Source organism: Eucyclogobius newberryi, unplaced genomic scaffold (genome assembly GCF_026437365.1).
Source record: "Eucyclogobius newberryi isolate DKJ021-1_F unplaced genomic scaffold, fEucNew1.0.hap1 SCAF_2, whole genome shotgun sequence".
Classification (NCBI taxonomy): Eukaryota; Metazoa; Chordata; class Actinopteri; order Gobiiformes; family Gobiidae; genus Eucyclogobius; species Eucyclogobius newberryi.
Window position 1 is genome coordinate 9989220 of NW_027315834.1, and position 27426 is coordinate 10016645.

Here is a 27426-nt window from a genome sequence, read left to right on the forward strand (position 1 = left end):
ATGACAAAATAAGGCCAGGGATATCTATGTATATCTGTTGTAGACCCATTTACACAGGTTTTGGCGTTTAGTTACTCTTTAACACTGTACCAAAAGAGAAATAAGCACACCCCAAACAGTTGAGCGCCCTCTGTCCTCCCTCTAGAAGTCCTCACACCATCTATCCTCTGCGTCCAGGTAAATCCAAGCGCCCCAAAATGTAATACATCACAACTCCTTTCAGCACCACTGCCCCGAGCCCCGTGCAGTATCGCTTATTTGTCCCACTGAGTTGCAGACGGAGCATGTAATGAAACAAGAAGTCATTTCCCAGCTATAAAGGCTCAAGGGTTCTGCTAACTACAGTGTCATATTAGGACTGGCATTATACGGGAAAAACATGGGCACACATAGATATACCTATAACTAGTAATATGGATTATGCTTTTGAAATTAAGAGATGCAGTCGCCAAAATAATGGACTGAATAAGAAACCGAAAAGACGCGACTGGTAAATCGATAAGTCAGAATACTTTTGCATAAACACTACCTGATGCCATAATCATCATAAAAATCTCAATGGCTGGTTTGAACAACTCGGAATTGCTTGAAGTGTGACAACTCTATTCCAATCTCTTCAGAGGAATGCCTGAAAAGCAGATTGAAGAACCCGAGAGAATTGGACGTACGTGCTAATTTATTATGAAGATGAATGCTAAGACTGTTTCAGATTTGGCCCCTCACATACGCTGTGCTAAGCTGCTTAAGGAAAGACTCTGTTTATCTGACAGCCCCAGTCAAATAGGGGCCTTGAATTTTTAATAAACGCACGCATATGATGTATTTGAGTCATTTGCGACAGCTTTTTGCACATTTTCAAGTTCTGTTTGCACCATTGCCTGTTTAAAACAGATCAATACGATTCAAGGTTCTCTATGTTCTGAAAGTGAACCTGTAATAACATGGTGCGCGGAGAACTTGTCTTGTTCCACTTTCTGTAACCATCAAGAAAAGAATGCATAATATATATATATATATATATATATATATATATATATATATATATATATATATATATATATATACTGTATGTATATATATATGTATATATATATATATATATATATATATATATATACTGTATATATATACTGTATATGTATTTGCTGTAGTCATGTCCTGTTCTTTGAATAATGGAAGGTGAATGTAGTGGCTCCGGCAAAAGATCTGGAAATGATTAAAACGCAAAAACTATGAATACTTTTTAACATTATGTGCGTATGACTGAAAGGATTTTTTTTGCACTCTTTTATTTCTTAAACTGTTGTGATTTCTGTCATGTTTTTGTGATTTTAATGCATTTTTTTCCTGTTGTGTGAAGCACTTTGCGTTGCCGTATTACGATGGCAGTCTGATTGCAGGTCTAAAATACAGTTTCTTCTTTGCATCTGTCATTTTAATTAATTGCATTAGCTGCATTGATTTTCTCTTGATTAGGCATAATGATGATGGGAAATATGCTTTCAGCCTGAACAAAAAGCACTGTTCTCTTTCATTTAAAACATAAATCAATAAATCAAGTGTTTGGGTTATTGCAATATGTGTGTGATATGTGGCAGTGACACTATCAATAATTATTCTGATTTGAAAGATAAGGAGTGCTTCTTCTTTTATAGTTTACAGTAGGGTTTGAACTGCTGTGAACGGGACATACTTTGACCTTTCCTGAATAGTTTTCAGAATTGTTTTCAGAAAGAATTGTCTTGAGCTTTCTCAGAACTGGTATAAGAACACATGACAACTGTAATTGTGTTGGAAAATAACAAAATGGCATTATTATTGTGGTATTTATATTGATATTGAGTATTGATACTATCAAAATCTAAGAGTTGGTTTAGTTTGTTCTCACAGCTACAAATTTCTTTCCACTTTGGATCAGCATATTAATTTGCCTGGCTCTGTGGTTTAAGGGATTTGAAAAATGCTTTGACAGGTTTTACATCAGATGCCCTTCCTCTGCATTCATCTTGACTTGTTTTCCGTCTTGAGGGTGTTGTTACAACAGGAATTGATTTTACAATAGCTAACAATGACACAAATATGCAACATTTGGACATTGTGTCCTTGTCAAAACAACACCTGGAGTTGTTGTCCTCTGCCTCTGAACCTCAGAAAATTCTTCAAATGTCCCAGATTTGTGACATCAAAGGTTGAGCTCTGAGATCTTGTGTGCTGTATAAATCCCAAAAAATCATCGCCAGACTCAATCTGAGCATTTCTGTCATCAAATCACATTTATTACAGTTGCGTGTTTACATTACCAAGTCAGCAAATCTAGTTTTTGTTTATTTCCTCGTGGTAATTCCCTCTGCTGCCAGTACACGGAGTGCTTGCATTAATATGATTAAAACCTCAAAAACTGTTGATTTTAATCCTTCATGATTGTTTTACAGAAAATAATTAACTGAAAGACACACACATTGGGTTGTAATCCTATTGTAACTATCTTGTCCATCATCGTTACACAGATTTAATTACCTTAACAGTAAGGACAATACAAACCCATTTAAAGCAGCAGTCCTTTGTGTTTGGCAGTGACGGAGCGGCCCCTGCCATCGGGGCACGCACCTGTCGCAGATCACTGCAGCGTAAACACGACGGAGGTTCAAGCATACGCCGCTCCTGCTGCAAACGGCCCATTACCAAAACAAACACAAGAACGTGACTCACTCTCCCTCCCGCCCTGCCTCCCTCGCTTGCCCGCCGGAGCCATTGTCGTGTCGCCTGCGCTGTTGCCATGACGATGGGGTGCAATGGTCCTGGGTGACTTTAAAACAGCAGGAAGAGCACGCGGCTTTTAGGTTTAGTCGGCTTTGACTGGGCAGAGCTGCCGATGGTAACGATAAGGTTTTGTGAGGAGAATTTTGGAGTTACAATTATTACGCTTAGAATATTGACATTTCACAATTATTCACAATTATCGACAGAAAGAAAGGCAATGTAAAGGCTTGTAAATATTCAAGGTATTCATTTAAGGTCACAAGGTTATTTATATACTGAAAAACATTACTTTTACTGTGGTATTGAGAGAAGTTTTGGGTAATTTCCAAGTGTGATATCGTACAAACAGGAAGTGAAATTATAAACATAAAAAAATGGCTATTCTGGGATATGTTAAATATATTTATTTATTTACCGCATTTTAGATCAATGAGTCGTCCAACCTGTCGTTTAGGGTAAAGGTGACGGTCAGGATCAGGTCAAGTGAGCGAATGTCTTTTCCCCTCGAAGCGTTGAACCCTGTGTGTGCTGAGTGTTTTGTAATCTTAGTCCAGCTGGAGCCGGCGTGAGCACAGCCGGCTCCTCTGTCAATTCACAGCTCCACCGCTGAGCTGAGGAGCAGGCAACAAGACACCCGAGGAGGAGCAGGGAGAGGGGGCCGAGGCTGGAGGGGAGAGCAGACTAAAGCGCAGGGCCGTGAGCCGCGAGGAGGAAAAAACTATTATTTTACTATGATATACAACAACCAATACATCAAAATGTATATAATATCATGAATGTGTATCGTTAATAGTGAAAAGAAACTTTCAAATCTTTTTTTTAACGTTTATTTTTGCAACTTATTCCAGAAGCTCGTCTAAGCGCCGCCATACGACGTAAACCTTCTTCCAGTTGTATTAGTGACCTCCAGAGAAAATAAGTCCTACACAGACTAAAAAAACATTTTCGGGGCGCCCAGAGAAACTGTGCATTGTTGACTTGTTGGTCACATGAACATTGGATATTTTACACAAATCAATCTACTTTATAGCATATTTTAGCGACAGGACTTTTCCCTCGTTCTCAATTCAAACCAACATTTTTCCCGCTCGACCGAAAATTAGATTACAACAGAAATGGCGATGACGTGGTTAAAATAGGAAAAAGGCGACAGGGTGGAATAAGATGAATACAAGAAAGATCTCATTTCCAAAATTACCAGAGCTTCATTGTGCTTATTATCAAAGAACAAATATCCGAAAATCAACTGGTCTGATTTTGGGTGGTTTTGGGGATGAGATGGAGAGGCTGAGGAGGCTGATGTTCTGCTGCTGCGGTGGAGGACTAAGTGATTAATACTGTAAAAATGTGACATAAATAATGAAGCCTCGGACAAGTTTCATACTGAGTTTGACATTAGAATAAATCGTAGAAAACAAACACAACTTATGTAATGTTTGAGTGAAATGGGGAGATTTTTAAGATACATTCAAATCAATTACACTATGTCTACAAAGCTTTGTCTGCTTGCATTTTTAAAGACACAACTATAACAAACACACAAAAGTAGCTAAATCAAACATGAAAAAGTAAATTAAAGGACACATTATTTGAATAAAATTTACTTTGTTGAGCTTTTGATTGAGTTATAGCCTCAAAAACACACCTGGAGTTGTATTTGTCTTCATTGACGCTTGTCTGATAAAATCCTCTCCCTCTGAGCCTCAGAAAACACTCTGTGTTCAACTGCCAAGTTAAATTAGCATGACGGCGCGGGCTAGCTTTCCTTTATTTCCCCATGGTAATTACAAGGTGATACAAGGTAATTACCAAGGTGCTAACACCTAATCGGCCCTCAGAGGCGACTGTTGTTGTGATTTTGGGCCTTACAAAAATAAATTGATTTGAAAAAATTGATTTGATAATCTTGACGTAGTTTTGTGTAAGATGTTTTCTCTGTACAAACTCTACAGTTTGTAATGCATAACAAATTGGCAATTAATCCTGTAGTTTACATTCTCATTGGAGGTCATTTGCGAGTTGCCGTAAACAAATCCTGATATGTGTGCTGTGACTTCTGTCGTTCTTTTGTGCACGTCGCTCTCACGTCTGACTCACGGCTCCAAAAACACAGCTAATTTGTGCCGATGGTTTATGCTGGGAGCTGTATTTTTAGCTCCGAGCCAATGAAGCAATCATATTTAAAAGGTCAAATCATGTATTATTGTGGATCTTGAACGCAATTTATCTTTCGCGCATTTGAAAGCATGTTGGATGTTGGCAGCTATTTCAAGAAGTCCAGTAAAGTGCTAATGTATTGAAATAATGTACATTCAAGCAAACGCTATATTATTTTCACTTAGAATAAAAACAACTGCGATGTGATAGAATTGCCATCTCCAGAGGGTCGAGAGGGAGTTAGTGGTGAACACAGATATAAAGTGATGTGGGCTTTCAGTAGTATACTATATTTAAGTTCTAGATGCCAAAGCAAAGATACAAGAGCAAGTTTTAAAGGTTCATAACAATACAGACAATGCATATTATGTGTCTTTTATTTATCCCCATGATCATAATCAAATCTGCAGTTATTTAAGTGACACAAATTCCCTTGCAAACAACAATACTGTGTCTTGTAAAAGCTGCCAACCCCCAACATGTTCTTTGTATTAGTTCAGCAGTTCATAAGTCAGTCTTTTCTCAAACGTTAATGCTCCCAAAATGTACACCGTGAACCGAATCCCAGAGTTGAAAACATAAATCGCTAATCTAATAGCAAAAGAGCATGTCAGAAAAGAAATCGCAGTTCCATTCCCCCAGAACTCGTGTGACTCGCGTCCAAACGTGGCCAGATCTCAGGCGCTCTGAAGCACATTACGTCTGCTTTTACATCCAGCAGCCAGGCCTTTCCTTCAGCTCCACTTCATCTCCACAATAGTCCTGATAACGGGCGCGTAGAGAGAGGAGCTGAGCACTAATCGGGAGAGGGGGGTGGGTTAGGCAAATGTGCTCCTGCATCCCGCGCGCACAAACGGAGCTGTGAGCCACTGCACTGTAAATAATAGAGGGATATTCAATGTGATAAATCAGAGCGGGGCTGAGGATGGTGTGTATGCGCACAGGCTTGCCTGACTGTACGCATCAGGTCTTCTACGTACGGACAGGGCAATGACAAGGCCACTCATGTATGCTAGCATTAGTGCAGCTGGGGCGGTGCAATTCAACTTAAAGGAACACATATTATGCTGTATTTGTGTTGTCTTTAAACTTGCTTTTAAATTCCTCTTTGGCCTCTTGTTTCAGAACTTAAAATAATGTACATCTGTGAGGCGTTCCCCATCAGGATTGGTATTGCGGTTCATCTCATCTACTGGATACAGAGTGAATTATTATGGGGGAAACAATAGCTTTCCCCCATCATACTAATTCTAATGCTAATGCTAATGTAAACATGCAGGTGTAATGGATGTGATTTAACGGCAGGAATGCTCCTAACGAGTCTGGTGATGATTTATGGATCGAAACAGATCAAAACATGGTCAAAAAATGCATTAAAGAGCTCTACATTTGACGTCATAAATCTGGGAAATTTGGACCAGAGTTTTTTTCTGAGGCTCAGAGGGAGAAAAGTTAAAGGATTCACTAAATAAGAGCGAGGGAAGCAACTCTAGATATGTGTATGATGCAAACAAAAGCTCAAAAAAGTCAATTGCTGTCCTTTAAAGCTAGTCATTTAGTTATTTCTAAATGTATTGTGTCAACATGTACAAGTATTAAAATATTGCAAACTAAAGTTGAAGTATTAAAATTATCACAAGATCATTCTAACAATACAAAACATAATTATCGAATATTGAACCTTTTTCATATGGTCAGTATTAGATCAAACCCCCGCTGCCTCACGGAAGTCAAAATTGGCTCCAATATGGCGACCCTCGGCCCAAAAAGACAATAATTATATGGCAATACGCTTCAGACACTGGGTTAGGGACAAGAGAGCAGATTTAGACCCAAGAGAGAAAATTATTGCCTGGTCTCGGTCGCCGCCATGTTGGGGCCACTAACTTCCGTTTCGGTCGCCGCTATGTTGGGACAGTATGTTTCATATTGTGCTGCCCAATTTTCTATCCAAACTAATTATTAAACAGGAAATACAAAAACAAACATGTACAACAGTATTTTAACTTTACTTTTACTCTCCTTTCAACATCCCTCCCATGTAGTGACAATATTGTAGTCTAAGATGTATTGTTCTGTCACTGTAATTCACACACTACACTTCCCAAGATGCACCTGTCTCTAGCAGGCACATTGTTGATTTATGTCCTGCTGCTAATGAGCGCAAAGGCCTGATCACAGCGCGCAGTTAATAGCCCAGAGTAACGGGCCGGCACAGACAAGGTGATTTATGGGTAATGGTGTCCACAAGTGGCCGGGCGGCTTCATTTGGCGCATCGATTAGCTATAGCCTGTCACACAAGTTTATTAGCGGGACTGTTGGGGCTTGGTTTTGTATCGGGGCGGTGCAAGGCTTTTCTCTGTGTGGAAGTGTGGATAACAGTCAGATGGAGACGCCAATTACACTGCCAAAAATAATGGCTATAGTAGTTTAAAAAAAATTACGGGACAGCGGCAGACATGTGGGAGAGACATTTTTGAATCAAACTTTTTATTTTATTTATTTTATTTATTTTATTTATTTTATTTATTTTATTTATTTTATTTATTTTATTTATTTTATTTATGGTCAAACTGAAAGAAAAAAGTTTTATATTTTATCTTTATATTTCTCATGAAAAAAAAACAATAGGCTTTGACATTTCTTTTTTCCCCTCATAATTCGAAAATTCTGTAATGTAAAATTAAACAAATCATATTGCTATATGCTGTCCTCATCTAATGATTAAACATTTGATGATGAGGGATGAGAGCGCCCTGCTTCACTTCTGTGTCTGAAAAAGCTGTTCTAAAACAACAACAAAATCATGTATGTGAATACTAGCAATGCGCCAAAGAGAGTGTGAGAGCTTTGGACTAGTTAGATCAAAGTTACTACCTACTTCTTTACATCCCTGTTTAAAAATGAGGCTTTAAAGGACACATATTATATTTGTTTTGTTCTTGGCCTTTAAACGTGCTTTTGAGTAACTCTGCCATGGCATTTTAGCACTTAAAATAATGTATCTGCTGAAATTGTGCATTACTTAGCGTTAGCACTCCGTCTACTGGCAGCAGAGGGAATTATCAAAAGAAAAACAAAAGCTAGCTTGTTCTCAGAGTCTGGTGTTGAGTCAAGAACTTAAAAAGAGCTCAAGAAAAGCTCCGGTTCGCCACCTGAGGAAATTTGTGACTGGGTGCTTTTGTGAGGCTCAGCGAAAAACAACTCCAGTTATGTTATTGATGAAGGAACAATGTTATAAAATGGCTTTTTATCATGTCCATTTGGGTTTTGCAGTGTGCGTGCTCAGCTGCTCTGGGCGTTGTGCAGAAGCTGCTCTGGCTGGTGTGCAGAAGCTTTAATTGGTGCGGTCACACTGAGATGCACACTCTGTCTTCTGCTGGTGGCATATTGAGCCGGCGTAAAAACGGGCTCAGCTGTTACTATGAAGATTGTGTCACTGTTGAGATGATTGCCATAATGACCACTACAGCTCGCGCTTTTGGACTCGTCAATTTAGGGGCTTTTTTGTTGTTTTATTTATGCTTTATTTAACCAGAAAAGTCCCAGTGAGATTTGGAGTGTTATTCACAGGGGAGTCATGTGATGTTCTGGTCTAGTCCTGGTCTAGTCCTGGTCTAGTCCTGGTCTAGTCCTGGTCTAGTCCTGGTCTAGTCCTAGTCCTGTCCTAGTCCTGGTCTAGTCCTGGTCTAGTCCTGGTCTAGTCCTAGTCCTGGTCTAGTCCTGGTCTAGTCCTGGTCTAGTCCTAGTCCTGGTCTAGTCCTGGTCTAGTCCTGGTCTGGTCCTGGTCTAGTCCTGGTCTAGTCCTGGTCTAGTCCTGGTCTTGTCCTGGTCTAGTCTTGATCTAGTCCTGGTCTAGTCCTGGTCTAGTCCTGGTATAATCTTGGTGTAGTCCTGGTGTAGTCCTGGTCTAGTCCTGGTGTAGTCCTGGTCTAGTCCTGGTCTTGTCCTGGTGTAGTCCTGGTGTAGTCCTGGTGTAGTCCTGGTCTAGTCCTGGTCTAGTCCTGGTCTTGTCCTGGTCTAATCTTGGTCTAGTCCTGGTCTAGTCCTGGTCTAGTCCTGGTCTAGTCCTGGTGTAGTCCTGGTGTAGTCCTGGTCTAGTCCTGATCTAGTCCTGGTGGAGTCCTGGTGTAGTCCTGGTGTAGTCCTGGTCTAGTCCTGGTCTTGTCCTGGTCTAGTCCTGGTGTAGTCCTGGTGGAGTCCTGGTCTAGTCCTGGTGTAGTCCTGGTCTAGTCCTGGTCTAGTCCTGGTCTAGTCCTGGTGTAGTCCTGGTGTAGTCCTGGTGTAGTCCTGGTGTAGTCCTGGTGTAGTCCTTGTCTAGTCCTGGTCTAGTCCTGGTCTTGTCCTGGTCTTGTCCTGGTCTAATCCTGGTGTAGTCCTGGTGTAGTCCTGGTGTAGTCCTGGTGTAGTCCTGGTCTGGTCCTGGTCTAGTCCTGATCTAGTCCAGTTTTATGCCTGGGTTTAGAGCCTGGTGTTGATGTGGTGTATATGGTAAGGGAAAACGGAGCACCCAGGACAACCAGGTGATCTTCTGCGGTGAGGCTGAAGTGCTAACCACTATGGCAGTGTTAAAATAATGAAATATTGATATACTGTGATGTTATGTTTCAGAATCAGAATCATATGTGTGTGATACTGTGTCAGTATCATGGGCTGCTGCTTTTAAATGGGAAAGAGAAGGTAATCTTGTTTTGATGGGTGAAGAGTGGGAAAAAGTGTGTACATCTCAGTGGAGGACAACAAAATCACCTGTTTGGAGGGAATATATCTGGATAAAAAGTTTTTTCATAATACCATGTCAAAGTGCCCATTATTCACAAGGAAACTGCACTTTTTATTATCTCTCACATGCTTTAGTCAGAGGAAATTTACACACAATTGCTGATTCTGATGTCCGACCATCTGAAAGTGTTTCCATTGTCAAACGTGACACACAAGTCATTTTAGGGGCTCGGAGCCGTCCATTCGAAGTACTATCCCGAACTCGGCTAAGGAGGAGCTACCCAGAGCTATTTACTTTTATAAATTAACCTTTATGTAATCAGGTGAAAAACCAATTAAGCAAATATCAATTTCTCACTAAACGCTGTCTTGATCTTGTGATAAACCAACGTACGTTAGCGTCCTTTTCTCGATGTACGGCGCTTGCGTCCTGACCCACAATATCACATTTTTAGTGCATAATGCATCTAACATTATGCAACATTATCCAAGCCTTATCCAGTATCCAGCGCTACGTAAAAAGGCGTTAAGATGGTGTGTAGAGACAAAATCTGTTTACTCAAGTGGAATTACCCAGCATTTTTTTCTGAATTACTCTCATCTGCTTTATGATTAAAATGTATAATTCAACTGTATTTATTAAGAAACCATATGTTATGTCGGGATGACGTCAGTTGCCACGCCGCGGACCCCTGCCTCTGGATCTGGAGCCTGGAATCACATTCTTGCATTATGGTTCCACATGTCTTTACGTCATAATAATGTCCTCCATGCAGCCAGACCGCTGCGCACTGAGGCTCTCAAACACAAATAGAGTTAATATAGCTGTGTCTGCTTTTTATTACTGCTGCGCCTCTGTAATAATCTGCTCCATATGTTTTATGTGAGCCTGGCCCACTGTTCAGCCAATGTCCAATGAAAACCGCATCAAGAGCCATTCAGTGTAAAATGATTGAGCAGTTATTACACTTACTGCTCAAACACCATAATATCAAACATAATTTTCTATTGAAGCAACTAAATATCTTGTCTGTTATATAAAACCCGCTAATTCTCTAGATTTAAATTATGTTACGCTGCATAAGTTGTCAGTTTTATTAACAGCATGCCCCCATTAAAACGCAAATATAATTGCTTTAATGCTTCAGAAAAATAGCAATTAGATAATTTCCAAAACTGCTCTTTAGGAAAATATGACTGGGCAATGCAAAATACAATCACAGAGGTTTGTGTGAGGAGTTTGTTCTTCTAATAAGGCAGTGGTGTACAAGGCGAAACATGTCAGGTAAAAGAACTGTCTCTTGTGCACCACTATCTTTTAAATTACTCTCTCTGATTGTTTCCTCAACGGTTAAAGCGTTTCCAACCTTTTTGTCTCCAGTGCGCCTGAGCTTGGTCTCACACTAACTTGGGATCTAGGCAAATAAATCTGTTAAGGTTAAGGTGAACATTCACATCATAACCTCTCCTTTTCCCCATTGATTGCTTTGGACTTCATCTCAAATGTTGAACCTGATGATCTCTCTTGGTGGCTACATTTTAGCGGCGCATCTTCTATATTAAATATTATTGACTGAGCAATGTTGTGACCTCCCAAAACCGACGCCATTGGTAATAGGTGTTTATTTAGTGAGGATTTAAAACTCTTTACACTTCAGTCTAAGTCTAATACTGAAGGGCAGACTATTCCAGAGTGGTGGTAGATAGATTTAATTATATGAATGTCCAAAAATAAAATAATTACATGAATGCCCAAAAATGACGCCAAATGAACTACATCGAGCATTTTATTCATACAAGTTGATCTTTGTTTAAAATGTGAAACCGAATGGACTGACATTATAACAGACATTGGACATATGGAAAAATGTACTTTAGACTTTACTTGAAAATGGACACATTTGTTTAACTTTATGCAAGATGGGACTAGTATGTTGGACATAACGTGATTTTATTTATGTGTAATTATGATTATTATTATCATTATTAATATTTTTGCGCTCTGCTTGTGTTTCTTGTTTTTCTGTTTTGTGTATTAAAAAATATATAAATACATACATACATAAATAGATAAAAATAAATGAAATGGCAGTCCCTGTACTCATGTTGTTGTGAAATACTGGTTCAAACAATGAGCAATGAGAGATAAACAGTTTTGTGCTGCGTGTCTGTCTATGTTTGCACAGTGGCACTCATGAGGAAGAATGAGAGAAATTGACGTAAATGTTCAATAATAGAATCATCAGGGCGCAGGCATCATCACAGAACCAGACGTCCACGACTTCTGTCTGAATGATTTTTGACATTATTTATGCCAAACCAGGAGATACTTGATGGTGGAGAGGAGATGGAGAGGCCGAGGAGTTGCTTTGTAGCTCGAACAACGGGAACGATGAGAGGAGAGACAGTGCATTTATATGTGACTGTGAGTGATTGGTTGAGAGTCAAACGTAGCAGGTTTTGAAAGTCAGAAATAATGGTTCTGTACAGAGCAAGAGCATCATGTTGGATGTGTTTTCAAATGTATCAGGGCATGTAACTGTGCACTGAAAACGACTTTGAATTTTAATTGATTCTTTTCTTATTAAATATCTTCCAATATAATGATTGATATTGTATTCGAAACAAAATGTCTTTCTAGTTACAATGGACACAGGAAGTCTAGCTGATTGCACAGCTTTCAACCAATGGGATCCATATAAATAAACCAATAAACAACATAGTCCAAAGTTCTTTACAAGGTTCTTTTAAAAAACAACGCAAAGACTAAAATTCTCAGCCATTTATGATTGTTGTAAAAGCGAGAACCACATTATTGACCGAGATGGAGAAAATTTGAACAACAAACACTGTAATTGGATTAAATTTTACTAACCACAAGCAATAGGCCTATCTTCTTAAAGTTGATTAGTTACGGCGACCCCCAGAGGCATCAGACGGCGCTGTGTGCTCTTGTTTCTTGGCACACGTACAGTAGATGGTCTGAAATGAGCAGTGTGTGTGTGTGTGTGTGTGTGTGTGTGTGTAAGTGTGAGTGTGAGAGAGCAGCTGGTTTTGAGCCGTCTGTCAGGTCACGCGTCCCTGTTCTCCAGCAGGTCCTTGAGCTCCTGTAAGAGTGTGAACAGCTCTATCACGGCCCCCGGCCCCCAGCTGAGCCCCAGAATTAGACCTCCACACTGACCTGCACCTCCAGGAGACATTTTATACAATCAACACTTGTGGTATTTTAAACCAGTGTCCAGCTATTGTGTTATTATTCAGTTACAGACAGTACTAAAGATACAGTTGGTAACATCATAACACAGGGTCTGGGGTGAGTGAAACGTTTCCTTGTTTTAAGATGTTTCCATGAAAATTCTCTGTATTTTAAACGTCTTGATGAGCGTTTTTGATGTGACATTACCTCAGAAAACAATTAAATTACAGCTGGCGGTGCTATCATCACGGTAGCATTTAGCGCACGTTGCATGATTGAATGTTTATACAAATTGTACTTTTTTTCTTCTCAATGTCTTTGTGACTTTGTGTGTATTCGATGCAGTATAAATCTGTAATAAGTTGGTGTTTGCTCTTCTACGTTGAAATGAACGTCTTTCTTGGTCCACAGAGATCTGTTAGTGGACGGTCCCACAGATGCTGACTATGCCTGTATTGATGCTAATATTGATCTCCTTGGTGATATCAGAGGAAACTTTCATTTGATTCTATTGGTTCAATGTTGAAAAAAAGATATTTAGTACATATTTTTGCCACGCATTCTCAGTTTGTGTCTCAGATGTGTCTTTTAAAACAGACTTGCAAACAACTAAATGTTCCTGAGTCTCCAGTGGGTCTTCATGTGTTTAAAAGCTGGTTATTTGGACCTCTACAGTTGCATGGGAGTCTTGCTTAAGTTCAGATTTCAACTGTTTCTCAAAACTGAATCTTTATTTTAATAAATAAATCACAGATACTAATAAAAGAAAAGTTGACATTTACCAAGATATATATACAAAAAATAAAAACTTCAAAATGTCACTTGAGATTCTGCAAGTCTGAAGATTGTCTGAATTGCTCTTTACCTCATGTTTTGGCTGGTCTTCACAAAGCTCTGAGTTCCCTGTTTACCTCAGTCTGTGCCGTGAAGCTTATCAGGAGTGTGCACGTGAGTCTGTGTGTGTGTGTGTGTGTGTGTGTGCGTGCACGCGTGCGTGTGTGTGTGTGTGTGTGTACGCGCATGTGTGTGTGTGATAGCATCGCTCCATATTTCCTGTGCAGTCGGCAGCTCCGCACTGATAACAGGATATTAAACTGCACGCTTTTCTCCCATGACAAACACTGGATGGCGTAGTTAGTTATTATCCACAGTGCACACGTTATGTAAACGGAGTACATCAACCATGGTGGAGTACTGCATTTACATTGTTGCGGCTAGAGCAGGCTGATATTTCAATATAGTTTTTGACACAATAATTTCAATCATATTAAAACAAATATGAAAATAATCTGATGTCATTATAATGTGTTATTATAATGTATTATTAATATATTTATTATTATTATTATCATTATTATTAATATTATTATTTTTGATAACTGGTAGTGATTTGTGAACTGTTATAAGCCCTTTTCGCCATCACGATAAAGCTAACAAACACTAGCATGCTAAACGTGCACTCCATGTTTAGCGTAGAATAAAACCATAATAGATCCATGAATAAAACAGACGATAGCTCAGGAGCAGAACGCAAACAATGTTTACTGTACTGTAATGTACTGGGGCAACATTTTACTTTATTGGATGAATAAAAATGCGTAACGTCCCTTTAAGCAGCAAAAAACACCTATAAATTTAATAAATGCATGTTAAAGTTACAAAAACATGACGGGTTGGACTACACATTTCACTTAAACATAGTGAGCAGGATTAATATTTAAGATTTTACTAAACATGTCTATTTTTGACAATTCTGGTGATGTTTATAATTGTACTTCCTGGTTGAGTATGGGCAGCAAAAAGAGGTAATTACACAACTGTTACCTGGCAACCATATTGTAAACAAGGGCCAAAATCTGTATAAATTACACAGCAGTTATGATTTGACAACTAAGAATACCTGGCCTGCATTTCTAATGGAATGTCGCTTTTTGATGACATCACAGAGGGATTCTGCTGTAGAACTCATGCTTCCTGTCAGACGACCCTTCTATTGTTCGATTTTTCTTTATAAACTGCCTCTTGACTGATGTAAAACGATGACAAGTATTCACCACAGAGACAAGCGCACCAAACTACTGACAAACATGAAAACCTTGTCATATAGACTTTAACTGCCATACAGTGGAACATACCAGAAAATGTACATGGTGTACCTTTAAATGGGCTGGGCATGGACTTATACATGAGTGACTTGACTGAAAGTAAATGTGTTGGTGTGAATATGTGTTAATATTTGTGTACTTGCAGATTTTGTTTGCGATTCTATTTTGAAGTTGTACAGCTAATGCTAACTAGACGTCCGTGAACATCATTTCGCCCCATTTGCAGCTAAGCATCATATTTATCGCGCCTCAGTCAGATCGATCACGTTTTACCTCTTTTACATGGACGGAAGGTACGGAGAAGGGAGCATGCACATGGAACAGCTCTCCATTGTAGTACTGAGGGGATGATTCACTTCTCACTGTGTCTCTTTTGGATTGACGGTGTTGGCTCAGCTCTGACTCACCAGCTTTTTTTAGCTAGTGTCAACTCTGGGCCCTAAAATTAGACCGTCTCCCCGTGTTTGGGACCATCGGATATGAATGTACTTTTACAATATTTACGCTGCAGCCTGACGGTACGCGACTGGTGGCCCTGTCCATTGGAACATGAAAATTCCAATCTAAAATCTTATCATACCTATCATCTATCTCTCTTGAACGCAAATAATAATAATAATAATAAATGAATACATGCATAAGTCAATCAATCAATCAATCAATCAATCAATCAATGATAATATATATATATATATATATATATATATATATATATATATATATATATATATATATATATATATAATGATAATAATACTATAAACAGCATATTTGAAATACATTTTTAGCTAGTTAGTGTATCATCCATATTTTTTAGACTTATGTCTTTTGCTTAATATGTGTATGTTAATATGTATTGAAAGTTAAAAAAAAGAAAATACATATACCAAAGGCAACATTCGATTTTTGATTCATTTAAATATTTATTTTGTGAGAGTTTATTTAACAGGTTATGCATTTGTTTTCTCATGGCCATTCTACACAGGAAAAATAAAACATATATTTGTCTCACGACTGGAATAGTCTTGGCTTAGTCCTGGTTTTGAACATTAAATAAACTTAGCTGTGCTGGTCATTACATCCCTGAAGTGTGAACACTAGCGCCAACTGTTGCTGTATTGAAGAAACTTATCACAGAACTTTTTATGGGGCTGCATGAGCATTGCAATTGTCGTTGAATTGCCATTGTCATTGACAATAGTAATTTTGAGCCCTACTCAAAATTACCTCCATGAAGGATTAACCTGCAAGTGTATTCATTTATTACAGCAAGACTGCTTTTGATTATTTCCTTTTCGAATGTGTACATACGGAGCCCTCGCATCCGATGGGGCGCACGACGTAAACGAGCCGTACCAAAACTATGATTCATAAACGGCTCTAAGCGCTCCCCTCCCGGCAGACCGCTCTGTACGGGCCATAATTCCATAAACCCCAGATGTGCTTTTTTACGTTTCCATGGGAAAGGAGCAGCCGGGGAGCAGAGCCACGTCCTTGTTTGCTGAGGGTTTTCAGTCACTTCAGCGACGTGCACATTAAAGCTTGTGCTCCCATGTGAACCTGCTCGTCTTTAATGCCACATTTTAACGGGACGAGTCGGACGGCCGTTTGTTGCTCTGTAAAACGCTGGGAATGTTTGATGCTTTCCTAGGCTGTATCTGTATGAAGCGAGATTGTCCCTCCTTGTGTCAATATGGAGTATAAAGAGCTTAACAAATACATGCAAGGTTGAAGTACCTCTGACAGGTTGAACTAAAATGCAGTTAAGATAAATATATTGTGTTAAGTGTTCGCAGAATAGCACATCTTTTTAGGTTTATAATATTACTTCCTGTTTGTATTTGATGACATCACACTTTGAAATTACCCTGCACACTGGACAGAAACTCATTTAATGTCACAATCTTTTTCACTTTACAATTAAAAATATATGAGAGCAACTTTATTTTGTTGAATTAATGTTTAGAGAGTCAAAAATGTGTTTCTTTTGTGTAAATTATGCATAAACTTTGACTGGAATGAGTGTAAGTGTGATTTCTGTAATCTACAGATTTTTCCACGTTTTCTCCTCAAATACCTACTCGAGTGGTGTAAAACTAGGATTTATATGTACAACACAAAAACAAATACATGAAATAAAGTAAAAATTTGAAAATCGTAAAAACCTGTCATAGACACTTTAAAGATCCCATATTGTGCTATTTTTCCCATTTCATAGTCTACCCTAAGGGCACAGTTGATAATAATAGGTGTTGTAAAATACAACCCATATCTTGGCCCTCACTCCCCTACCCGGAAATGCAAAAATTGCTAGTCTGAATTCTGAGTTTGATCCTGGACCTGGAATATTTTCAAGCATTGAATCAGGATCTTGTTCAACGTGCAGTAACTAGTTGGAGCGTTAGCCCATTGTGCATTTTTTGGGGCTGATGAAGAGGATACAGAGGAAATGTTTACTCAAATAAAAGTAGAGCATGATTAGCCTAAACAGAAGGATAGCAAACTTGGAATCAAACCCGTGACCTTCTTGTTGTGGGGCCAGAGTGCTAATGCTGCGTTCCAGTTCCCCTCGGAGATCGGATTTTCTGAGTTCCAACACTGGAACAGCTTTGCATCTCTGAAATCCTACTTGAAGATTACTTGAAGGCAACATTTCAGATCAGAGTTTATCCGAGTTTCAAAAATCCAACATGGCTGCACCCTGCATTTGGATAAAGTTGATAAATCTGACTTAGGTTGAACAATCTGAATTAGGTTATTCGATAATCGTGAGTGTTTTTGGTCACAACATGAGACAAAAAATATATAATTGTGATCTTTTTTGATGAAACATTTAGTTAAAAAATCTATTGATATAAAAGCGATTTAAAAAAATAAATAAAAATATAGCCGCAAGCGGCAATGATCGGCCCTCGCCACGCCGCCGCCACACCGCCGCCACGCCGCAAGAGGAGGGGGCGCTAACGCGCCCCAATTGTCCTTTTATTACTCCTACTGCTGAATCTGTGACGCTGTCACATCTTCTCCCCTTTGTTTTACCATCAAAAAGCTATTTTATTTTGAATTCTTGGCAAAATGTGCGGCTTTGCCGCACAGACACCGTGACTCTTTGAATAAAAATGTGGATAACTTTTGATGGTCCACCCCTGAAGATGAGTCCCACCAAATTTCAGGTTAATAGGGCTGACGCCCTGGGAGGAGTTTGTGAAAGTCTAAAGTGTAAACATGTTCTGGCGATTTCCCCATTGGAATAACATGAAAGGTTTCGGTCATCGTTGGGCAACGCCATAACAATTATGACATGGGTCTCATTGACTTTTTTGATGGGGATGCTAAAATTGAGTTGTGTGTCAAATTTCATATAATTTCGCAAAACTAAACATTTAACCTCCATATAAAATCTGTAGGGGGCGCTGTGGCGCCAAATGAATTTATTTCACTTCAAGTAGGTTTAGGGCAAAGAGTTTAACAACTGATTCTAATTTGACGCAATTCGGACTTTATCTGCGCAAACGGCAGAAATTTTAAATATGGGAGATTTCTGAAATTCTAGCTACAGTTTGCGGCTTCGCCGCACAGAGACCGTGAGAGGTATCAATGTAATTTGGATAACTTTTGATGTCCCACTCCTCAGTAGCATTTTCACCAAATTTCAGCTTTTTAGGGCCAACGCCCTGGGAGGAGTTCGTAAAAGTACGACGTTTGGAAAAACTCCGAAGTCATGTTTAGCCATTTTTGAAGCAATATGGCCGACATTTGGTTGGGCGGACGGCGTTGCCGTAATAATATTTTTTACTTCTCTTGTCACCATCTACCTCTGCGCCAAATTTCATGATTCTACGATCAGATTTTTTTTGGGTCATTTCCCATCTCTCAATGCATTTTTGGTACATTTGGGGGCGCTGACGCGCCAATTTTTTTAATTTTAGAAAAGGGAAATAGCCAGAATGTAGAGAGGCACGATTTTTAGAGGTGTGAACATTTTTGTGACTTTTCGTCAATGTTCACTGGGTGAAAAATAGGGGGGTTGGTCCCGAGAAGAAGAAGAAAGAAAGAATAATATTCCGATGCGAAAACAATGTTTCCCATTTTTCAAATATCATAAACTATACATTTTCGGAAAGCGCTCGCGCTTTCCTACCTCATGGTGTGGGTCCCTGGTCACTGACGGGTACTTTCGTTAATTTTGAGTGGGCTTCGCCCACTTTGTGTTTTTGGCCCTCTATACAGTAATAATGTTCAATTTTTGCATTACATGCTTATATGCACGGAACATGCAAGAGATGGGGAACGTATTCGTGAGATACTTAGGGCAAATGAGTGCTTTATATTGGGATGACGACCGCTTCGCGGTCGTCATCCCAATGTAAAGTGCTCGTTTAGTGCGCACTTTTGCACGGGCTTCGCCCGTTTACAACGGTAATGTTCCATTTTCCTACTATTAATTAGTATGCACGGGGCGTGCGTGAGTGAAGGAGTGCGTTAGTGAGTGTTTGGAAGTGGGCGAGCGCTTCGCGCTCGAATTCGTGCGCACTACGTGCGCACTTTTGCAGCAGTGCTTCGCACGGCCTTACGAGATTAATAGGCCTCTCGCCAGCTTGTGGCGCTCGGGCCTAATAAGCCTTTTTTTCGTTCAATTAAAAGAAATGTCCTTTCTGCTCAGACTTTCATTAAAACATTTATTTAAAAAGTATTTTTTTTATCTTTCTGTTTACATCTTTATAAGTTAATTATTCAGACATCATATGTTGAGGAGCAGTGACGTGTTAAGAAAACAAAAAGTAAAGAACATTTAGGATTTTTTTGTTGTTTTGGTCGCGACGCTAATAATTGCTAAATTGCAAAAAAGAAATAACAATAATAACAATAATCGTTACACTCACATCTGAAATCGTGACATCCCTGTTTGAAGTATTGATTGATTGCTTTGATAAGTTGCTTTATAAACCGTAAATGTATATAGTAAAATCTAAGTTACATCTATAAATCCTCTTTAATTAATCTGCATTTTGGCTGATTTGAGCATTTTCCTGATATGTTTTGCTTGTTATGAGTCGTCATTGTACACAAACTGTAATGACGTGATACAACTGCAACACAGAAACTCTGAGAAAACATCTCTCCAAGGTCCGAGTTCTGACCTCTGAAGTTGAATGGAATGCGGCATGTTTTTATAAGTCTCACTTTATCGCAACATTACTGCCAATTTAAAAACAATCACAAATCCTCATTACCCCAGTGTGATGTTTACTTCTTTTGTTCAGCACATTGTTAATTGTAATAGCTACATTTTAAAAACTGATTGCTGAGATAATAAGTAACAAATTAGAATACTCAAAGTGTTGATTAAGGCAAGGCAAGTTTATTTGTTGAGCACATTTCATACACAAGGCAATTCAAAATGCTTCACACAGCAGGAAAAAATGCATTCAAATCACAAAGAAATTACAGAAATCACAAAACAGTTTAAGACATGAAAGAGAAGAGTGCAAAGAAAATCATTTCAGTCAAATGCACAGCTAAACAAAACTGTTTTTAGCATAGATTTGAACATTGTCAGAGTAGAAGCCTGTCTCACATCTTCAGGAAGACTGTTCCAAATTTTAGCTGCATAAAACTGAAACGCAGTTTACCCATGTTTAGTCCTGACTCTGGCACCAGCAGGAAGCCGGTCCATGTTTAGTCCTGACTCTGGGCACCAGCAGGAGGCCGGTCCATGTTTAGTCCTGACTCTGGCACCAGCAGGAGGCCGGTCCATGTTTAGTCCTGACTCTGGCACCAGCAGGAAGCCGGTCCATGTTTAGTCCTGACTCTGGGCACCAGCAGGAGGCCGGTCCATGTTTAGTCCTGACTCTGGCACCAGCAGGAGGCCGGTCCATGTTTAGTCCTGACTCTGGCACCAGCAGGAAGCCGGTCCATGTTTAGTCCTGACTCTGGGCACCAGCAGGAGGCCGGTCCATGTTTAGTCCTGACTCTGGGCACCAGCAGGAGGCCGGTCCATGTTTAGTCCTGACTCTGGCACCAGCAGGAGGCCGGTCCATGTTTAGTCCTGACTCTGGCACCAGCAGGAGGCCGGTCCATGTTTTGTCCTGACTCTGGCACCAGCAGGAGGCTGGTCCATGTTTAGTCCTGACTCTGGGCACCAGCAGGAGGCCGGTCCATGTTTAGTCCTGACTCTGGCACCAGCAGGAGGCCGGTCCCTGAGGTCCTCAGAGCCCGAGATGGTTCATATGGCACTAACATGTCCGAGAAGTACTTTGGTGCTAGGCCATGGAGAGACTTGTACACAAGCAGAGCTGCTTTAAAGTCTCTTCTCTGAGCCACAGGAGCCAGTGCAGAGACCTGAGAACAGGACTAATGTGATGGTACTTCCTGGTTCTAGTCAGGACCCGAGCAGCAGCGTTCTGGATGTTCTGTAGCTGTTTTACAACTCGTATGGAGAGGCCACTGAGCAGGCCGTTACAGTAGTCTAATCTACTGGAGACAAACGCATGGATAAGTCTCTCTAAATCTGGTTTTGACACTATATTTTTGATTTTGGCAATGTTTTTTAGATGGTAAAAAGCTGCTGATGTTATTGATTTGACGTGGCTGTTTAAATTCAAGTCTGAGTCCATTATCACTCCCAGATCTCTAACTTGATTTGTAGGTTTTAGAGCCTCTGGAGGTGACCGCTAACACTTTCTCTTTGCTTCTGTGGGCCGATTACTTCAGTCTTGTCTGAGTTCAGCAGGAGAAAGTTGTTTTGCATCCACACACTGATCTGATGGATGCAGTGAATCCACTGGTCCATAGTCACCTGCCGACAGTGAAACATAGATCTGAGTGTCGGAGGTCATATTTTCGCTGCATATCAACTGACCTAACGACAGCATGTAGAGGTTGAACGGAAAGGGGTCCTAGATTGACCCTTGGGGCACCCCACAGGTTAGGGGCTTGTGGTCTGAGACACAGTCACAGATTTTAACAAAGTATTTCCTGTCTTCCAGAAAGGACCTTAACCAATTTAGGCAAGTGCCAGTGATGCAGACCCAGTCCTCTAGTCTCTGTAAGAAGATCCCATGATCAACAGTGTCAAAAGCAGCACTCAGATCTAATGAATGTAAACAAACGTTAGGTCCTGTTATAGTTTTTCCTGTAGCCATGTTTTTTTAGCTGTGGATATTCAATATTTAAGCTGGAGAAACAAATCAATACAATTACAGTAGCAAGGATAGAGATACATGAATTGAGTGCTGACCCCGTCCTATTGTCCATGTTTTAGTGGTCGCAAAAGCACCTGAAGAAGGCCTACACAGGTATAAGGAGAACATGCAAACACCACAGGGCATACCAATACTATAATACACTACAATAGCTTAAATCTATTTTACTTTATTAGTTTACTCAAAGTTGTATTTTGATTAATTCATGCTTATGCTTGTTTGAGTTAATCAAACTGAGTCACTTTTCACCAGCCCCCTATCTGATCTGCAGTTTTGAACACGACGTCAATGGATTTGTTTCTTTTACTAAACTGTTTTAGATCAATATTCTAGTTTACAATGAACAAAATGTAAATGTAAAATACTGACCTATTTTTGTTATAGTTCAAATAACAAAAAGCACATGTCTCATTTAAAGTACGGTAAGTATTGCAAACAAATGTTTTATAGTTTTCAGATCATCGCTCCGCACTTGCTCATTACACATGCTTTTACTCATTCCTACGTAGAGTTTTTCCTACTTCATTAAATGTAGCTGAGATGTGGAAAAGGACTTGCATAACCTTTACAAACAACATAATATAAATACGTATGTAACGACCAGGAACACCTACATCACACATCGCAAAAGAACAAATCTACCATCCAATTTTTGCACTTTCCCCTCCACACTTAAGCCTGTTTAAACCTCTTGTTGTGCTTGGTGTATTCTGGATCAGATTATTTTATTCCATCTTTTGTCTCTCTCTCTCTTTCTCCCTCTCCCACTCTCTCTCGCTGTCTCTCTCTCGCTCTCTCTCACGTCTTGGGCATAAGCTCTGCTCCTTTTCTTGCGCATTGACCTGACTGGGCGGCAGAGTGCATCGTACCCTGAAGCGCCGCGTTTTCAGAAGACCACTTAAGCCCGGCCTGTGCGCTGACTGTTTGTCGTTTGTTGTTGTGTAGGGGTAAAATTACACGGTGATGTCATCTAGTGTTAGAGGGAGGAGCTTAGAGTGGGGGTGGGGGCAGGGGAAGCGGTTCATAAACATTGTATTATGTAAATTTTTCCGTAAAGCTACTCCATCCAAACTTTTCTGCACATGGACACGCTTTTGCAACTTAATCAACATTGGGCGTTCTTTACACATAATGAATCGTATGTAGATTTATGGTCTGGATCGCAAAAGTTAAATCACCCTTTTACAATTAAGGAGTTAACTTTTCTAAACTCATCAGAGTGCTCCAGAGGAATAACATCTAAACTAAATAAATGTGTTACTGATCTTAACAACCTGCTCTAGTGTTAAAAAATATGTGAGAAATAGAAGGAAATTGTGGCAGCAGATTAGGCATCATTACCATGTGTTTTGAGATTTTATGACTTTCTCTGATTTTCCAAAAAATTGGACAGAGATTATTAAAGCGCTGCATATTATGTTGTCTCCATGAAGATAAATAAACAGTCCAGGGAAAGCACTGATGATGGCGGCGAAGTTGTTTAAAAAGACTCAATCACTTTATAATTACTCAATTATGACTGGAAGTACCACTGCTGCTTACCGGTACTGGCCAAAATGAGAGTCTAATGGCGACAGTGAGATAAGCTAAGAAGATAAATCTGAATCTTGATACTTTTTTTTTTCAGAATCCTGGCGACAGTGGGCTCGGACTTTGACCTGCGCACGCTCAGAGCAGTGCGAGTGCTGCGGCCGCTCAAGCTCGTCTCAGGAATACCCAGTGAGTACCAGACTTGATACTATAATAATAATACCTTTTATTTATATAGCGCTTTTCAATGACCCAAAGACGCTTTGACATATACAAAAAAAAGGGGGGGTATTAGAGACAAGGTGGCCATTGGGACGACTAGACAATCTGCTAAATTCAAGTAGAAAAGCCGAGGTGCCTGATTTGGAAATGAGACGTGAGCTTTATTTCTTTGCTCTCATTAAGTTTGACACAATTTGACATAAAATCCTGAAATGCCCCGTGAACCCGATGTGTCACTGCAACTTCCGACCGACTTCACAAAACAGCCTAGTAACACGACGTCTGCAGGTGAGAGTGAAATTGCAGGTGTCAAAGCGCGTGTTTAGGCCCTGTGTTTTTGCGTTCCTGTTATGTCACATCAGTTGTCGAGGTAACGGAGCTGACGTGGACTCTCAGCTGGAGAATCACTTTAGCTCCAGCGCCGAGGCAGAATTTAAAATCACACGCCCGAGGCTCCTTCTGAAGGTCCGGCTCACTGACCTGGATCTGAACATCCAAAGGCACACAGGAGAACCCACCAATCGGAGCAGAGCAGAGTGGACAGCACCCCAGGGCCTCATGGGAAATGTAGTGCGGTGGGAAAGGAGGGAAAGCAGGTTTAGATAAGGGCTAAATCAAGTCTAAAACATGACTGAGATTAGGGGAAAAAGTACAAAATAACAGCTGAATCAATTTACTGTGGAAATGTAATTTCTTTGCGCAAAACGTTACACATAATCTCCATGAAGACAAGCAGTGAGCAGGTGATGTGCCTTCCTCTAGGCAAGTTACTCTCCAGCCAAGCCTTGGACCACCCCCTTCCTCCCACAATCCATAGAAAGGATGTAAACAGGCTTTTTAAGAGACTGAACCTCCGAGACATTGTGCAGGCGTACTGGCCCCTGCCTGACCCAGCCTGCTTCAAGTCGTACACGTTGTTCCTGTCCCCAAGAAAACCCGGACCACAGGACTTAACATCTACAGGCCTGTGGCGATGACGACTGGGGAGGAATATCTTGGGCACTCAGACCATCGGCAGAGGAACTCCACAGGGCTGTGTACTTTCTGCTCTGCTATTCTCTCTGCTTGAAGTTCACCTGTCACACAAAATGTGATACCTTTAACTGTAGAAATCTCATTTAGAAGATTAAACTGTTAATTCGTCTGTTATATTCAGCCTTTTAAAATCCTTTCTCATAATTGGTTTGTCCAATAGCAAGTGCAGTAGAAACGACCACTGTAGTTGTTTTGTCCATTTGGATTTATGACATTTTAGCGATTAATTTATTAACGTACCAGGCCACACTAACTTGTCAACACCTGATCTCTTGTGAGAGTGAATGGGGATCAACAGATGGCAATTAGACCGTGGCTACAATCCGGTGTGTTTACAGCATGTGTATCAGGCACTGTGCCGTCGAAATAAACACATTTTAATTTTTAAAAAATGTAAAAGCTACCCAGTGAGAGTTGCACATGCAACCAGCCCTCGATTTTTGCAGACTGTCTATACGTCTATCTCTTCCCCTTTCATGCTACACATTTCCTGTCAAATAATATTTCTTTTTAAAAAAAGAAAGAAAAGTTGATCAGGCTAGTATCATGATTTGTATGATTCCTGTGTTTCTCACCCAGGCCTCCAGGTGGTGCTGAAGTCCATCATGAAGGCCATGGTTCCCCTGCTGCAGATTGGCTTGCTGCTCTTCTTCGCCATCGTTATGTTCGCCATCATCGGAGTGGAGTTCTACATGGGCAAGTTCCACTTCACCTGCTTCAATATCCTCACCGGTGAGTCCAGCCTGTGGGTCTGGTTTTTCCTCTGGACCAAAAGATTTGAAAATCGTTGAAGTCAGTCCTCTTTTATAGCTATTTGAACCGACTAACAGACACAGAGACAAGGTTATTAGTTAGATAATGTGACGTCGGATACACACTTGGTTTTTTGAATTCTGGAAGGAGCACGAACAGCCAGAGTTGTGACATCAGGGGTGTTTGAGCCAAAAGAGAGTGCACAACAAATTAGATAAATTGCAAGATAAGTCAACATTAAACTGTGTTTTCCCTGCATCGGACCAAAAGCACATGAATGCACACAGGTCAGGATCACGCAGAAATCTTCCATTCGAACTGCCCAACTTTGAAATGAAATCGCCATAATACTGTCCACTAGTCACTGTTACATCAGTTAATGATTCTAGAAGAGACTAAATTACAGCACAAATGTCACAGATTCTTATTCCTTCAATGGAAGTGTGGGAGAAAAGAGAGACATTCAGCAGGGGTGGAAAGTAACTAATTACAAATACTCACGGCACTGTAATTGATTTTTAAATGAATACTTGTACTTGTAATGAGTCTGCTCTAAACCTACAAACAAACATCGCTAAATCCCCTGTTCTGATTGACCAGAGCTTAAAGACTATGCAGAAGATGTTTAGAACTTCAGTCCGCTTTAAACTACACGTTTTGTACGATCTAAATGTATACTGAAATCATGTTGTAAGTAGCTTGTAACTAGTGCTCTGTGTAATTACTTTTTACTTGTACTTGAATAAGTATAAGTAAAAACTTGAATAATAGAGGATTTTTGGCACGCAATCTGAGTCTCATTTCCTCGTGGCATGGACAGCCGGGTAGTTCTCCCACATCGTTCCCAGGATAGCAGCACGTTTCCCTGGCTGCGCATGCATGGTTGATATGCCGGTGTGTGTTTAGCGAGTTCACAAAATGATGACAGAGAAAGAAAGTGTTCAAGCTCAGAAGAGACGGATATCTGCGCAGAGGAGAGATGCGATGCGATCCATTGCGCCAATAAACAAACGCACGTGTAGCAGCGGGGCTGTTGCGTGCTTCCGCACAAGGTCTGATGGTAGGCGGCCTCTTGGAAAGAACAGGAGGATGGGGGGTGAGTGTGCACATGCACATTTTAAAAAAGGGACTAACAGTCGCTTGAGTTCTCAAATTGGCAAAATAATCCTCTATTATTCCTTTAAGTATGGATTTGGTCCCAGTACATTTGTAATTAAGTGCAGTATTCAGTAACATAACACAGTCTTACCGGGTACTCAACGTTGCTTTACTAGTTACATTAGGCCAAACTGATGTTATTGCTTTGCCTGCAATGGTCCACAATATGGCATTAAACTTATCTCCATGGAGACAAGCCGATGGCACCATCAGGACATGTTACTGTTCCTCACGTTTGTGACCGTCTTTACGAAATGTATGTTTCTGAGAGACAAAATAAAGCCAGACACAAATACTTTATTTACATTTAGGTCTATTTTTTGGATGCTCGATTGAACTAAAAATACTTAATTTTGCACCTAACATCCATATTCTTAATGCAACTTGATTTATTGTGCACTTAAAAAAACACTAAACAGAAATAATGTAGTAGGGTAAAAAATTTGATATATTTTATCGTTCAGAGAGCTGTTCTTTCTTCTGTCTCCATTATCAGCCTCACCACATGTGTGCTTTGACAGTAATTCCACACAACTGGCTCTGGTGAACAGTGTGCCCTGGGTTTGGTCTGTCAGGCTGCTG

At 40.1% G+C, this 27426-nt stretch overlaps 1 protein-coding gene across 1 annotated transcript in view; it reads left to right on the plus strand.

The window, feature by feature from the left end:
* The window catches only part of LOC140366953 (voltage-dependent N-type calcium channel subunit alpha-1B-like), a 197768-nt gene that overhangs the window by 30797 nt on the left and 139545 nt on the right, over positions 1 to 27426 (plus strand). Inside the window, exons 4-5 of the mRNA XM_072453216.1 lie at positions 23774 to 23865; positions 25513 to 25665. Of these exons, the coding sequence (XP_072309317.1) occupies positions 23774 to 23865; positions 25513 to 25665 (245 nt within the window). The remainder of the gene's footprint in view (positions 1 to 23773; positions 23866 to 25512; positions 25666 to 27426) is intronic.